Source organism: Neomonachus schauinslandi, chromosome 9 (genome assembly GCF_002201575.2).
Source record: "Neomonachus schauinslandi chromosome 9, ASM220157v2, whole genome shotgun sequence".
Classification (NCBI taxonomy): domain Eukaryota; kingdom Metazoa; phylum Chordata; class Mammalia; order Carnivora; family Phocidae; genus Neomonachus; species Neomonachus schauinslandi.
This window is the reverse complement of record NC_058411.1, coordinates 95,250,031-95,262,703: the sequence shown is the minus strand read 5'-3', so window position 1 is coordinate 95,262,703 and position 12,673 is coordinate 95,250,031. Positions and strand designations below refer to the sequence as shown.

Below are 12,673 nucleotides of genomic sequence, written 5' to 3'. Positions count from 1 at the left end.
GTCATTTGGATTTCATTCTTTAGGCCATTGGGAACAACTTTTGAGTAGGGCAGTAAAGATGGCCTAAACAGCCCCTTAGGTAAGTCAATCCAGTTATAGTAGGAAAGATAAATTTAAAAGATACGATAGTTGGGGTAGCGAATCCTGCTATTAATTAAATGCTAAGCCAGGGCAGCAGAGGCCTGATTAGATCAGATATTATACCTATTTTCTTAGCAATATTTGTCAAACTTCTACAGTGTCTGTCAGGTACTTTGACAGACACTGAGACTTTTGATTTTTTTCCTCAAAATATTTTTCATGGCCTTTTCTCCCTCCCTATTCTCACTGGGACAATCTCAGGCAAAGCTTTCATACACACTTCATGTTTGAGTCCCTAGAGCCATAGTCCCTATGGACTCCAGGGTTTCTCTCCAGCCCCATTTATTTTGTGTATCACTGACAAAATAATATTTACGTATGACCTACATCATGTTGTTTTTCCTTTAAAAGCTTCATTTTCTTCCCTACCAATCAAGTCATAACTCCTCTTCTGGATTTCAGTACTCTCAGCCTGGCTCTAGTCTCACTAATAAAAATTTTTTGCCACTTCCTAATACAAAAATGTTATCAGTGTGATCTCCTTAGAGCATGCTCATTCTGCCCCCATGTCTTTCCTCATGTGATCTCCTTGCTGTGAAATGCTCTCTATATTTTCTTATTCAAATTCTTCCCATCATTAAGTTTCAGCTCAAGGTTCATCTCCTCCCCAAATTCCTCTATATCTTCTTAGAAAAGATTATTGTCTTACACTACTTTTCTATTTCCATGGTGTCTCACCCTTGATTGGGGCTTCCATCCCCATAGTTGCTCCATGGGCACAATGTGACTTTAAGAGAGCCAGCTGTCCTAACCAAGGCAGGAAGAGAAATGCAAGGGGGCAGAAGGGACATCTCTCCTAGCTGAGTCAGCCCTACTGAAAGAGCTCTCCCAGAAGCCCATCCAAATGACTGCCAGTAGGTTGGCCTCTTTGGTTGTTCCTGGATGGAAGGGAACCATTTTTAGATAGATAGATTCAGAGTGTCAATGTTGAACAAGTCCAGAGGGCACTGTTTATAGAGAAAACAATACATAAGATAGAATGGAGCATTTGATATTTTGATCTAGGTGATGATGACACAGTATATGTATATAAAAAATTCATCAGGCTCTGGTCAACAGACACATGAAAAGATGCTCAACATCACTCATCATCAGAGAAATATAAATCAAAACTACAATGAGAGATCATCTCCTACCTGTCAGAATGCTAAAGTAAAAAACACAAGAAACAGCAAGGTTGGCGAGGATGTGGAAAAAAAGGAACTCTTGTGTACTCTTGGTGGGAATGCAAACTGGTGCAACCTCTGTGGAAAACAGTATGGAGGTTCCTCAAAGTAAAAATAGAATTACATATGATCCAGCAATTTCACTACTGGGTATTTACCCAAAGAATATGAAAACACTAGTTCTAAAAGATATATGCACCCCTGTTTACTACTGCAGCATTATTTACAATAGCCAAAATATGGAAGCGACCCAACTGTCCATCAATAGATGAATAGATAAAGAAGATTGGTATACACACACACACACACACACACAAGAATATTACTCCACTATAAAAAAAAAAATCTTGCCATTTGCAACAACATGGATGGAATTAGAGGGTATAATGCTAAGTGAAATAAATGAATGAGAGAAAGACAAATACCATATGATTTCACACATGTGTGGAATTTAAGAAACAAAACAAGTGAACGAAGAAAGGAACAAACAAAAAACAGACTTTTAAATAAAGAAAACAAACTGATGCTTACCAGAGGGGAGGTGGGTGGGGGGATGGGTGAAACAGGTAATGGGGATTAAGGAGTGCACTTGTCATGATGAGCATGGGGTGATATATGGAAATGTTGAATCACTGTATTGTACACCTAATATAGTGGAATTAAAATTATTTAAAAAAAATAAAATACATGAAAAATGAGCTAAATATTAAGAAAATACTAAGAAAAATAGAAACACAATTTAAAAAAATTAGTAAGGATAAAGAGAATCCAAATAAATAAGCTGAATAAAGTTGATCTAACAGATGTTTCTCATATGTTGCTGCCTAATATCGGAAAATGCAACTTTTTTTAACTTGCCATTGGAATACTTAAGTATCTGGCTCTATATCAGGCTATGGAAAATCTTAATAAATGAAAAAAAAAAAGACCACATTTACTTTTAATAATTCCTTCTTCTATTATCACTAGTATGTATTTTGTATATTTTAATGCCTTTTTTAGATATGTTCATTCCAGTTGCATCTTCATTGTAAACACTAAATGTTATGGATTGAACCTATAGAACTATGCAATGCTTTTTTCCTATGAAATACTTTTTTTTTAAAGTTAATATAATTGTTTTCTTTTTGTATCATTTACTTCATTTTTTTTTTTACTTTGAGAGGCTGTATAACCTAGTAATTAAGAGCATGTATTTTGAAATTAGTCTGCCTAGATTAAAATAAAAGTTCTACCTCTTGATAGTTCTGAAACCTAAAAAAAAAAAAAAGTCATCAGGCTGTGTATATAAGGTTAGTAAACTTTATACTTTACTGAAGGTATCCTATACTTCAATTTAAAAAAAATTAAAGCCTCTCTCCCCCAGAGTTGTACAGTGTGGTGACCCTGGGCAAATTGCTGCAGGTAAAATTAGGATTATGTTCTTAGAAGGACATAAGGGAGAGTAGACATTGGCTTAGGTATCTAAATACCTTTGTCACACCTGTCGGACTTTTGCTGGAGGTTGTTAATACTTTTAATGTGTAAACCAAAATTGGGGGTTTGGGGGAGGTTTTTTTGTTTGTCTTTTTGTAAACCTAAGTTTTAAAATATCAAAGTGTGTAATGTAATATATCATAGGGAAAAAATCAATTTAAATGTGAGAATTTTTTTATATGTCATCTTAACCTCTGGTATAAAAAATTATTAGATTTTCTTTGTATTTGATATTTAGTAGATAGTAATTTGATGTTGAAGTATTTCAGAAAATGTGAAAGTGTCAGCTTTGGGAAAAAAAATACTGCATGTTAATTTTTACTCATCCTGTAAGTGAAAACTCAGTGTATACTTTTTAAGTGCTTATGTCCTTTATGCAGTAGAAGCAACAAACAGTTTTATCAAGTCAGTGCTAAAAAGGATTCAGAAAACTAGTTTCCATAAAATCAGTATCCACTTTGGGTTGTTCTAACTTGATAAATAAGAAGTCAGTAAATAAAATTGATGATGAAAAGTCAAAATACAACCTATATTTTTAAATGCTTGCAAATATTTAAATAATTTTTTGAAATTTTATTTTCCTTTATTTTATTCTATTTTAGAAAAAAATGTAAAAATAAGCACCCAAATCCACTTCGTTGTTATGGTAGAACTATCAGAAAATGGGTGACATAGGATTGGCCTGCTTTTGTACGATGTGTCTCGTGTAATTTTAAATACACTCTAAATAGCAGGAATTAGGAAACATTTCAAGAATTTATTTCTCAGAGTCCAGGTTGATTGATTTTCACTTGTTTTTAAAGAAACATTGTGTTTTTCTTACTTAGGTCCATCCTCAGCAGCACCGGCTTCTTTTTGAAGTATTTGATGAAAATCGGTTGGTAAGTTATATTGTACTAGTGTGAAATAGGAAGCAAGGGTATATCTCAGTAGGGCAGCGCATAGTGGGCTGGGAATCTGTGACGGGAGAGATGACTTAGGGTGGTTATGGAGGCTCTGGGCAAAGTGGAGGGGCAGATACAATTTTTCCCCCCTCCTTCAAGTGCTACTGTGTACCCTTCTACTTTCCTCCCAGGTACCTCTCTTTTTGTCAGTTCTCCACAGATTGCGGTCTTACTCAAGACCTCTTGTGCCATGTGATGGGGTGGCAGGAAAGCTGGCCTCTTTGTCTTGCCTTCCCTCACACTCATGCTCTGTGGGGTGGTGGGTGTGCCCAGGCTCCGGGAGCCCTCTCCCAGAGCAGCTACACCTGCACCTCCTCACTGCAGTGGCTCTGTCTCACTCACTCTCCCCTCCCCTGCTCTTCTTCGAAGGAAGACTGTCTGTCCTCTTGACACTGATGAAGTCCTCTAAAGGACTGTCAGCTCTTACAGAGGCCAAAAAAAAAGAGACAAAGTTAAGCCTGATTTTATTTTTATGAAAAGGTAGTTCTAATTCCTGATTTCCTAAAGACTATCTTGAAGTCCTGTCCTTTTCCTAATTTTGTCTCTTAGGAATGCTATTTCAGGGCACCTGGGTGGCTCAGTCGTTAAGCATCTGCCTTCGGCTCAGGTCATGATCCCAAGGGTCCTGGGATTGAGCCCCACATTGGGCTCTCTGCTCAGCGGGAAGCCTTCTTCTCCCTCTCCCACTCCCCCTGCTTATGTTCCCTCTCTCACTGTGTCTCTCTCTGTCAAATAAATAAATAAAATCTTTTAAAAAAAATTTAGGAATGCTATTTCAGATCTTTTCTTCTTAGCATCTTCCACGTCTGTTTTAAACCTGTAAGATTCGAACAGGAAGGTGTAAGGACAGTGTTATGTATTCAAGGCGTATCAGTTATTAAACAGAAGCACCAAAAAAGAAATAATCATTCACTTTTTAGCTAACAAAGAAACTGGATTTTTCTTTCTTTCTTTTCTTTCTTTTTTTTTTTTAAGAAACTGGATTTTTAAAATTTGTTTTTAGTGTTGGACTACATAACATGTTTTTTCCCCCCTCAAGAAATGATAACTATACTAGTAATGGAAAATACTGCAAATGAAATCTATTAATTAGCAATCATAATAAGCAAAAGTGCTTTTTTATTGCCAAAGGAGACTTCATCACCAACTGCAGTCTAACTTTTTTTTTTTAAAGATTTTATTTATTTATTTGAGAGAGAGAATGAGACAGAGAGAGAGCACATGAGAGGGGGGAGGGTCAGAGGGAGAAGCAGACTCCCCACTGAGCGGGGACCCTGATGCGGGACTCGATCCTGGGACTCCAGGATCATGACCTGAGCCGAAGGCAGTCGCTTAAACAACTGAGCCACCCAGGCGCCCTGCAGTCTAACTTTTTAAGATTGAGTGACATGACAGATGTTGATGTTTGGTTATCAATATGGTCAGGTGCAGAGCTTTTTCTTTTCTGTTTGTATTTTTGTTTTTTCTATAGAATAGAGATTTTTTTCCCCTTCTGTCTCTACAGATTTGTTTCCCTTCTAGATGGGACCAGGTGAAATTTCGTATTTGTGTTTTTTAAAATCATGAAATAAACACAAAAAAAGTATATAATATAAATCCTTATTTTATTTAATTTAAGATTTTATTTATTTATTTGACAGAGAGAGTGAGCAAGAGCAGGAGGGAGGGGCAGAGGGAGAGGGAGAAGCGGGCTCCCTGCTGAGCAAGGAGCCCTATGCGGGGCTCGATCCCAGGACCCTGGAATCATGACCTGAGCCGAAGGCAGACACTTAACCAATTGAGCCACCCAGGTGCCCCTAAATCCTTGTTTTAAATAATAAGACAAATATCTGTGCACTTATTGCTCAACTTAAGAACTAGAACATTACCAAAATCTACAACCCCCCCACCATTCCCCTCCCCAGTAGCATCTCCTTTTCTTCCTCCACAAGTAGTAGCCACTGTCCTGAATATTGTGCTTATCATTTCTTTGCTTATAAAAAACTTGTTTATCATGTATATATGTATCCCTGAGTATAGTTTCCTTTTGCCTATTTTTGAATTTATTAAAATAACATCACTGAATACATTGCTCTGTGACATGTTAACATGTGCCATTTAGGGTATCAACTGGGATTAGAAATACAGCTTTTCTCAAGAAGCAAGAAATAATTAGAACAGGGTGGTGTGTGTCATTCTAATCCTCTGATTTGTTGTTAGTCCTAGCAGGTAACTGAAGTGTACGTATCACCTGAGATGTTATAGAAACCCTAGCCATTGGTAGACTAACAGGCTTGACTATATAGCAGTAAATGTCCTGTGCCACTGTAAATGTTATTTATGATTATTCCCCTGTAGCATTCACAACTAAATTAAGAACATATCCTTTTCCTAGCAAATTATCTTTGGAAATGTATGGCGAAGGGCACAGATAAAATTTTAAGCAGAAACAATTTCTAGTCCTCTGGAAAATATTTGCAATACAAGTGTTGTTTGTTTTGAAAAAAGAGAGGGTTATATCCCTCTTGTTTTAAGACCTAAGGGTTACAAACCAGCAGCCTGATGATGGTGATCATGGTGGTGATGACAGTAATGGAACATTTCAGAACGATGTGCCTTGACATGAATTCTACCCACCAATGCAAAAGTTCATGCTCTTTGTCACTGACCCGAGAGATACACCTGCACACATCCAGCCTCTGAAGCTTTAGGAGATGCCTGTATTCTATATTCTGAATGGAGATAATTATGCTTCTCAGGTTTAGTGGTCATATTAGTCAGGGCTCTCCAGAGAAACAGAACCAATAGGAGATACACAGGAAGAATGAGAGAGAGAGAGAGAGAGAGATTGATTTGTTTCAAGGAATTGGCTCATGTGATTGTGGAAGCTGGCAAGTCTGAAATCTGTGGGACAGGGAGAGCAGGTTGAATATTCAGGTACGAGTTGATGTCACAGTCTTGAATCTGAAACCTGTAGGGCAGGCCAGCAAGCTGGAAACGTAGGCAGGGTTTCTATGTTGTCATCTTGAAGTGCAATTGCTTCTTCTTCAGCAAACCTGTCTTTGCTCTTAAGGCCTTTAGCTGTTAACAAAGCCCACCACATTATGGAGGGTAATTTGCTTTACTCAAAATCTACTGATTTAAATATTAATCACATCTGAAAAATACCTTGATAGCAACATCTAGACTGCTGTTTGACCAAACAGCTGGGCAAAAGAGCCTAGCCAACTTGACACGTACAATTAAAAATCATCACAGTGGACTTTGGCCTTCAACGTTGTAGTCGATGATGAGGGTTATCCAGAGTCGATCCCTGACATTTAGATCATCACGTTATTTTCTGTGTATATCATCAATAACCAAACACCCCAGAATGTGGGGTCCTGAGTTTCAATCTGATCTTCAGACATGATCCATTTCGTTCTAGAAGGTGAAGTTCTTCAGGACTTGCATAGATTCCTCCCAGGTAAGGGCTGTCACCACTCTCCAGCTCTTCTCCACTTAAGTTGAGGGTTGATGCTCCTCTTTTGGAATCTGGCTAAGGAGCTACATTTTGCTCCAGGTTCTCCACTTATCTGCTGTGGTGGTGGCATAGATCCTGTACGATCCCAGCCCACAGCCGGCAACATGAACTGTTGAGCCTCTCTACAACTGAAACTCAGACTGGCAGGCTGGGAAGTGCTTATGATTCTCTCACCTTCCTTTCCCTTGGCTGAAGCCCTCCTTGAAAACTTTTAATCATCATTCCTTCTTGTCCAGTCCAGCTGCGGTGCTTTTTTTTTTTTTTTAATTTAAAATCTGATGATTATTCTTTTTTTATTTTTTAATTAACATATAATGTATTATTTGTTTCAGGGGTGCAGGCCTGTGATTCATCAGTCTTACACAGTTCACAGCACTCACCGTAGTACTTTCCCTCCCCAGTGTCCATCACCCAGCCACCCCATCCCTCCCACCCTCCTCCACTCCAGCCAGCAGCCCTCAGTTTGTTTCCTGAGATTCAGAGTCTCTTATGGTTTTTCTCCCTCTCTGGTTTCATCTTGTTTCATTTTTCCCTCCCTTCTCCTATGATCCTCTGTCTTATTTCTCAAATTCTTCATATCAGTGAGATCATATGATACCTGTCTTTCTCTGATTGACTTATTTCGCTTAGCATAATACCCTCTAGTTCCATCCACGTCATTGCAAATGACAAGATTTGATTTTTTTGATGGCTGCCTAATGTTCCATTGTATGTATATACCATATCTTCTTTATCCATTCATCTGTTGATGGACATCTAGGCTCTTTCCATAGTTTAGCTATTGTGGACATTGCTGCTATAAACATTGGGGTGCATGTGCCCCTTCGGATCACTACATTTGTATCTTTGGGGTAAATACCCAGGAGTGCAATTGCTGGGTCATAAGGTGCTTTTTGATATTTCTTCAGAAGTAATAGCTGGATCAACTTTTAAAAAAAAAAATCCTGAAAGAAAGCATTAGCCAGTCAGAGTAAGTGTGGTGACCATCCACCCATTTAGCCTCCTCTCTGGTGTTACTTCGTGCTTACTTTGTGCCCAGCATGAGCCCAGGAAGATCAAAAGAAAAGTGTAGTTATGGTCCTGGCATTCTGGAAGCTTGAAATCTAGTTCGGGCACATGAGATTGATGTTTCTAGTGAAGCTTACCGAAGAGAAAACATTTATCTAGCCAAATGTCTGAGGCTCATTATTTTATATCAACAACCAGAGGAGTTTTGCCTGTTAACTAGAAGCTTTAGGCCACAGGCATGAGCAGTTAGATCTCATTAGTTAGCCTCTTAGAAGTGTTCCATTCTTTGAGTTATGAGACCCCTAACTTAATTCAGGAAGAAAAGCTGAAGTCATTTGAAGGTAAAGTGAAAAGATTGGGACTCTTTCTTCTATAAAGAGAGAGGATTACAGGGGAATATTTACTGAAGTCTGTAAAATCGTAAAGGAGGTAGGTTATATAAAACCAAAATAACATAATAATTTTATTGCTAAGTTTATAATTATTGTACACATTCTAAAACATAGTACTATATCATCCTAGTCCGAAATGTAATTTCATAAATTCCATATTTCTATTTCATCATCTCCTAATTGATTAAAAATACTGTTTAGAAAATTATGATTGAGAACAGATCTATCTTAAGGCGTTTTCTTTTTTAAACAAAGTACAAGTATATGTTTTACATATTTACTTAGAAAAAAAAATCTTACTTAGAAAAATACAACTTGGGTGTAGTACCATGTGGTGTAAACAACTGAACTATTTTACTTTTTACTTTCCTATGAATGAGCCAGTATATATTTATTACTGGAGTTCCAGCTATAAAATTCAGGTAAGGGGTTTAAATATACCCTAGAGTATTATTTAAAAATAAATTTGTTTCTTTCAAGTAGAATACTAACCTTGGTCTATGACATTTAGGGGAGAAATTAAAATATTAAACTTTTATTACCTAGTAAACTGAAAATAAAGTAAAGGTTAAATAAATACAAAGCAGAAAAAAATATATATACAAAATCACAACTTCTAGGAGGACAAACAGTCTACTGTTCTCTACTGTGGGAGCTTTATCAGCAGTAGTAGGTAATTCCACCTCTAGGGCAAGGCTAGTACTAAAAAATGTAAACAAGTATGTACTTTGTTTATACAAAGAAATATGCAGCATGGTTTGTATTTCTTTATAGATATCAAACAGCTAAATGGATTGTTTCAACACACCAGTAGGGGCCAGCAAAGAGCTCTTAGAGTTTTCAGAACAGAATTGGCATTGAGATATGTTTATTTGATGTGTTAAATCCTTTTTAGACTTCTTTACTTACCACAACACTCTCTTAAATGAATGAATTGCAGAGACAGTGGAATAAAATATCTTGTGTGCCCAAACTATATTGGGGTATAGTTTTTCTGTCTAATCTGCATATATTTTTAATGGAATGTTTGCTTAGGCTATTTCTTGGCAGAGTTTTTGTAGTCAAAATATAAATGGCATCATTTAAAGACTGTACTACTTGGCTGGAAAAGGCCTTAAAATTACAGGAGAAAATGCTTGGTGACAGCTTCTCTTAAACTTTTCTTTCTCAGACCTGTGCTCAATTTTTCAATAGTATTACTAGGCTAATTTTGTATTTCTCTCCTTAAGCTTTCACTTTTCCTAAGTAGTGTTTTGGAAGCTAGAATATTTATCTATTTGATTTAATGCTTGAGTTTTAACTCACCCCAAAGTTTTGGTACTTCCAAATTTATACGACTGTTTGACTTTACTCATTCAAAAAAAATTAACAGAATATATGCCTTTTTACATTAACTAACTTGACGAGATTCCTAGTTTGGCTACTATTTGGAAATTCAACCCTTTATTTGATACTCAATTACATGGGGTTTCATTCCTACCAACTTCCTGTAATTCTATCCCTATGGGTAAAAATATTAGTGGTGGAACTGCTGGAGAAAGTATAGGCGTGATTCACATGGTTAAATGTTCATTTAGTAGAGCAGGAGTGAAAAAATACTGTTTCAACTTGAAACGCTGGAAGATTGTTGTTCTTGTGTTACTCATTCATGCAAATTGGAGAAGGTATAATTGAAACAAGGTTGGCAGTGTTTGACGCAGAGTGCTGCAGCCGAGCTCCGCTTCAAGGTCGCTGGAAATCAAGTGCTTTGTAAGCGAAGGCACTTTGACTACAAGCAATTCAAAATATTTGGAAACGTCAGTCTCTGGAATGGGTCGTCTTTTTCTTTCTATGATAGCTGGTATCTAAGGTTTTACTTAGGATAAAGACTGCTACTTAAGAGCTCTTTTAGGCACCACAAATGATTTTTTCCTTCGATGCTGGGCAGCTGCTGCTAGCCTATCTACCGACAGAGATCTTTGTCATGACTTTCAGCCCTTAACATGTTTGGAAATGAGAACAAATGGCACAAAGCTTACGATTGCACTTTGCAGCCCGAAGAAGTAATACTTATCCTTTGTCAGAAAGCTCCGGAGATGATTTGGATAGCAATGTTCACATGTACTTCAAAAGACCAACCCGGATTTCAGCGTCTAATGTTGTTCAAATGAAGCTGACTCCTAGACAGACTGCACCAACTCCGTTAATACAGGAAAACCTTAAGTCTCAGGAAAGATCATCTGTTCCTTCACCTGAAAATGTTAATAAAAAGAGCAGCTGTCTGCAGATTTCGCTACAGCCGACAAGGTACGGTGGATGTCTTCAGCCTAGCAATGTCTTAGATGATGGGGATGATGCTTCGTTGACGTGTGTCTTCAAGGACGGCATTTACAACAATGCTGGGGCTGATAATGAACTGAACGCTGTGAGTGATGGTAACCTTGTAAGCGGTTCTGCCCTTCGCAGTGGTAGCCTTAGTAACTTTTCCACCAGTGAGAATGGGTCTTACAGCAGCAACGGTAGTGATTATGGATCATGTACAAGTATCACGAGTGGTGGTTCCTACACAAACAGTATCATCAGTGACAGCAGTGGTTATACTTTTCCACCAACTGATGATACTTTTTTGGGTGGAAATCTACCTTCTGACAGCACCTCCAATAGAAGTGTGCCAAACAGGAATACTACTCCATGTGAAATTTTTTCAAGAAGTCCAAGTACTGTTCCTTTTGTCCAGGAGGACTTGGAGCATGGACTAGAAATTATGAAATTGCCAGTGAGCAGGAACTCAAAAATTCCACTGAAACGTTGTTCATCTTTAGTCATTTTTCCTAGGAGTCCTTCAAATACCCCACCAACTTCTCCAACAAGTACAGATATTCTTCCAAGCAAAGGATCCTATCAAACCTCACACCAGTTTATTATTTCTCCTAGTGAAATTGCCCACAGTGAAGATGGGACGAGTGCTAAGGCATTTCTTTCCACAGCTGTCAATGGACTTCGGTTATCTAAAACAATGTGTACTCCCGGAGAAGTAAGAGACATACGACCACTTCATGGGAAGGGCTCATTACAAAAGAAAATTGCTATTGCAAGTAATAGTCCGAATCAGACTGTCTGTGAAAAGTCATCTGAAGGATATGCTTGTGTCTCAGTGCATTTCAGCCAACAAAAAGCAACTACATTAGATTGTGAAACAGCAAATGGTGATTGTAAACCAGAGATGTCGGAAATGAAGCTTAATTCTGATTCAGAGTGCATTAAGCTTATGCAGAGGACATCTGCACGTTTACCATCCTCTCAAAACATAGATTACCAAATAAATATCAATGGACAGTTGGAAAGACCAAATTTACAGATAAACAAAAACCATGCTATTTTACAAAGAAGTATTTCATTGGGAGGAACTTATCCAAATGTTTCCTGTTTATCCAGCCTTAAGCACAATTGTTCTAAGGGGGGACCATCACAATTACTCATAAAGTTTGCATCTGGAAATGAAGATAAAGTTGATAACGTATCAAGAGACAGTAACAGAGATTTCACAAATGAACTATCTAATTCTTTAAAGCATTCTTGTAAGGTAAGTTTCCTTTGGTCCTGGTAAATGTTAATTTATACTAGAAAAACTATGAAATATTTAGTTAAAATTTATTATAACTTAGCTAGTAGGTGTTTTATAGTCATAATCTTTATATTAGCAAATCTGAAGAACCCCTAATAGTTTTTCACTCTATTTGTTATTTTACCAGTGTTGGAAATATGCATTAAAAAGAAAAAAAAACTTTCCAAAGTGATTTAAGGCATGAGACATTTCTGTAGCATAAAACAAGCTTTAAATAATAATTTATTTCATAACATTTTTACTTTGGTAATTTTTTCTTCAGGTAACATAGCATTTTAATGTCTAACTTCATATTTTACTCCTCTTTCAAAAATGTTCATTTAGTATTCTCCCCTCCTTAATCATTGTGAAATAAGGTAAAATATAGAATACTTATTTAAAATATTAAACAATAAAAAGCCTGCATAAAAATGTGAAAATCTTGTCACAAATGAACCCAG

The 12,673-nt window shown here is 37.1% G+C and overlaps 1 protein-coding gene across 5 annotated transcripts in view; it reads left to right on the top strand.

Moving 5' to 3' along the window:
- Positions 1-12,673, top strand: part of NEDD4 (NEDD4 E3 ubiquitin protein ligase) — a 121,709-nt gene that overhangs the window by 40,253 nt on the left and 68,783 nt on the right. For 4 of the 5 annotated variants that reach the window (XM_021693772.2, XM_021693770.2, XM_021693771.2 and 1 more), the window contains exon 1: positions 10,632-12,191. In XM_021693772.2, coding sequence (XP_021549447.1) covers positions 10,632-12,191 — 1,560 coding nt within the window. Of the gene's footprint in view, positions 1-3,610; positions 3,665-10,631; positions 12,192-12,673 lie in introns of those variants that run through there. The other variant, XM_021693773.2, reaches the window with a different exon arrangement.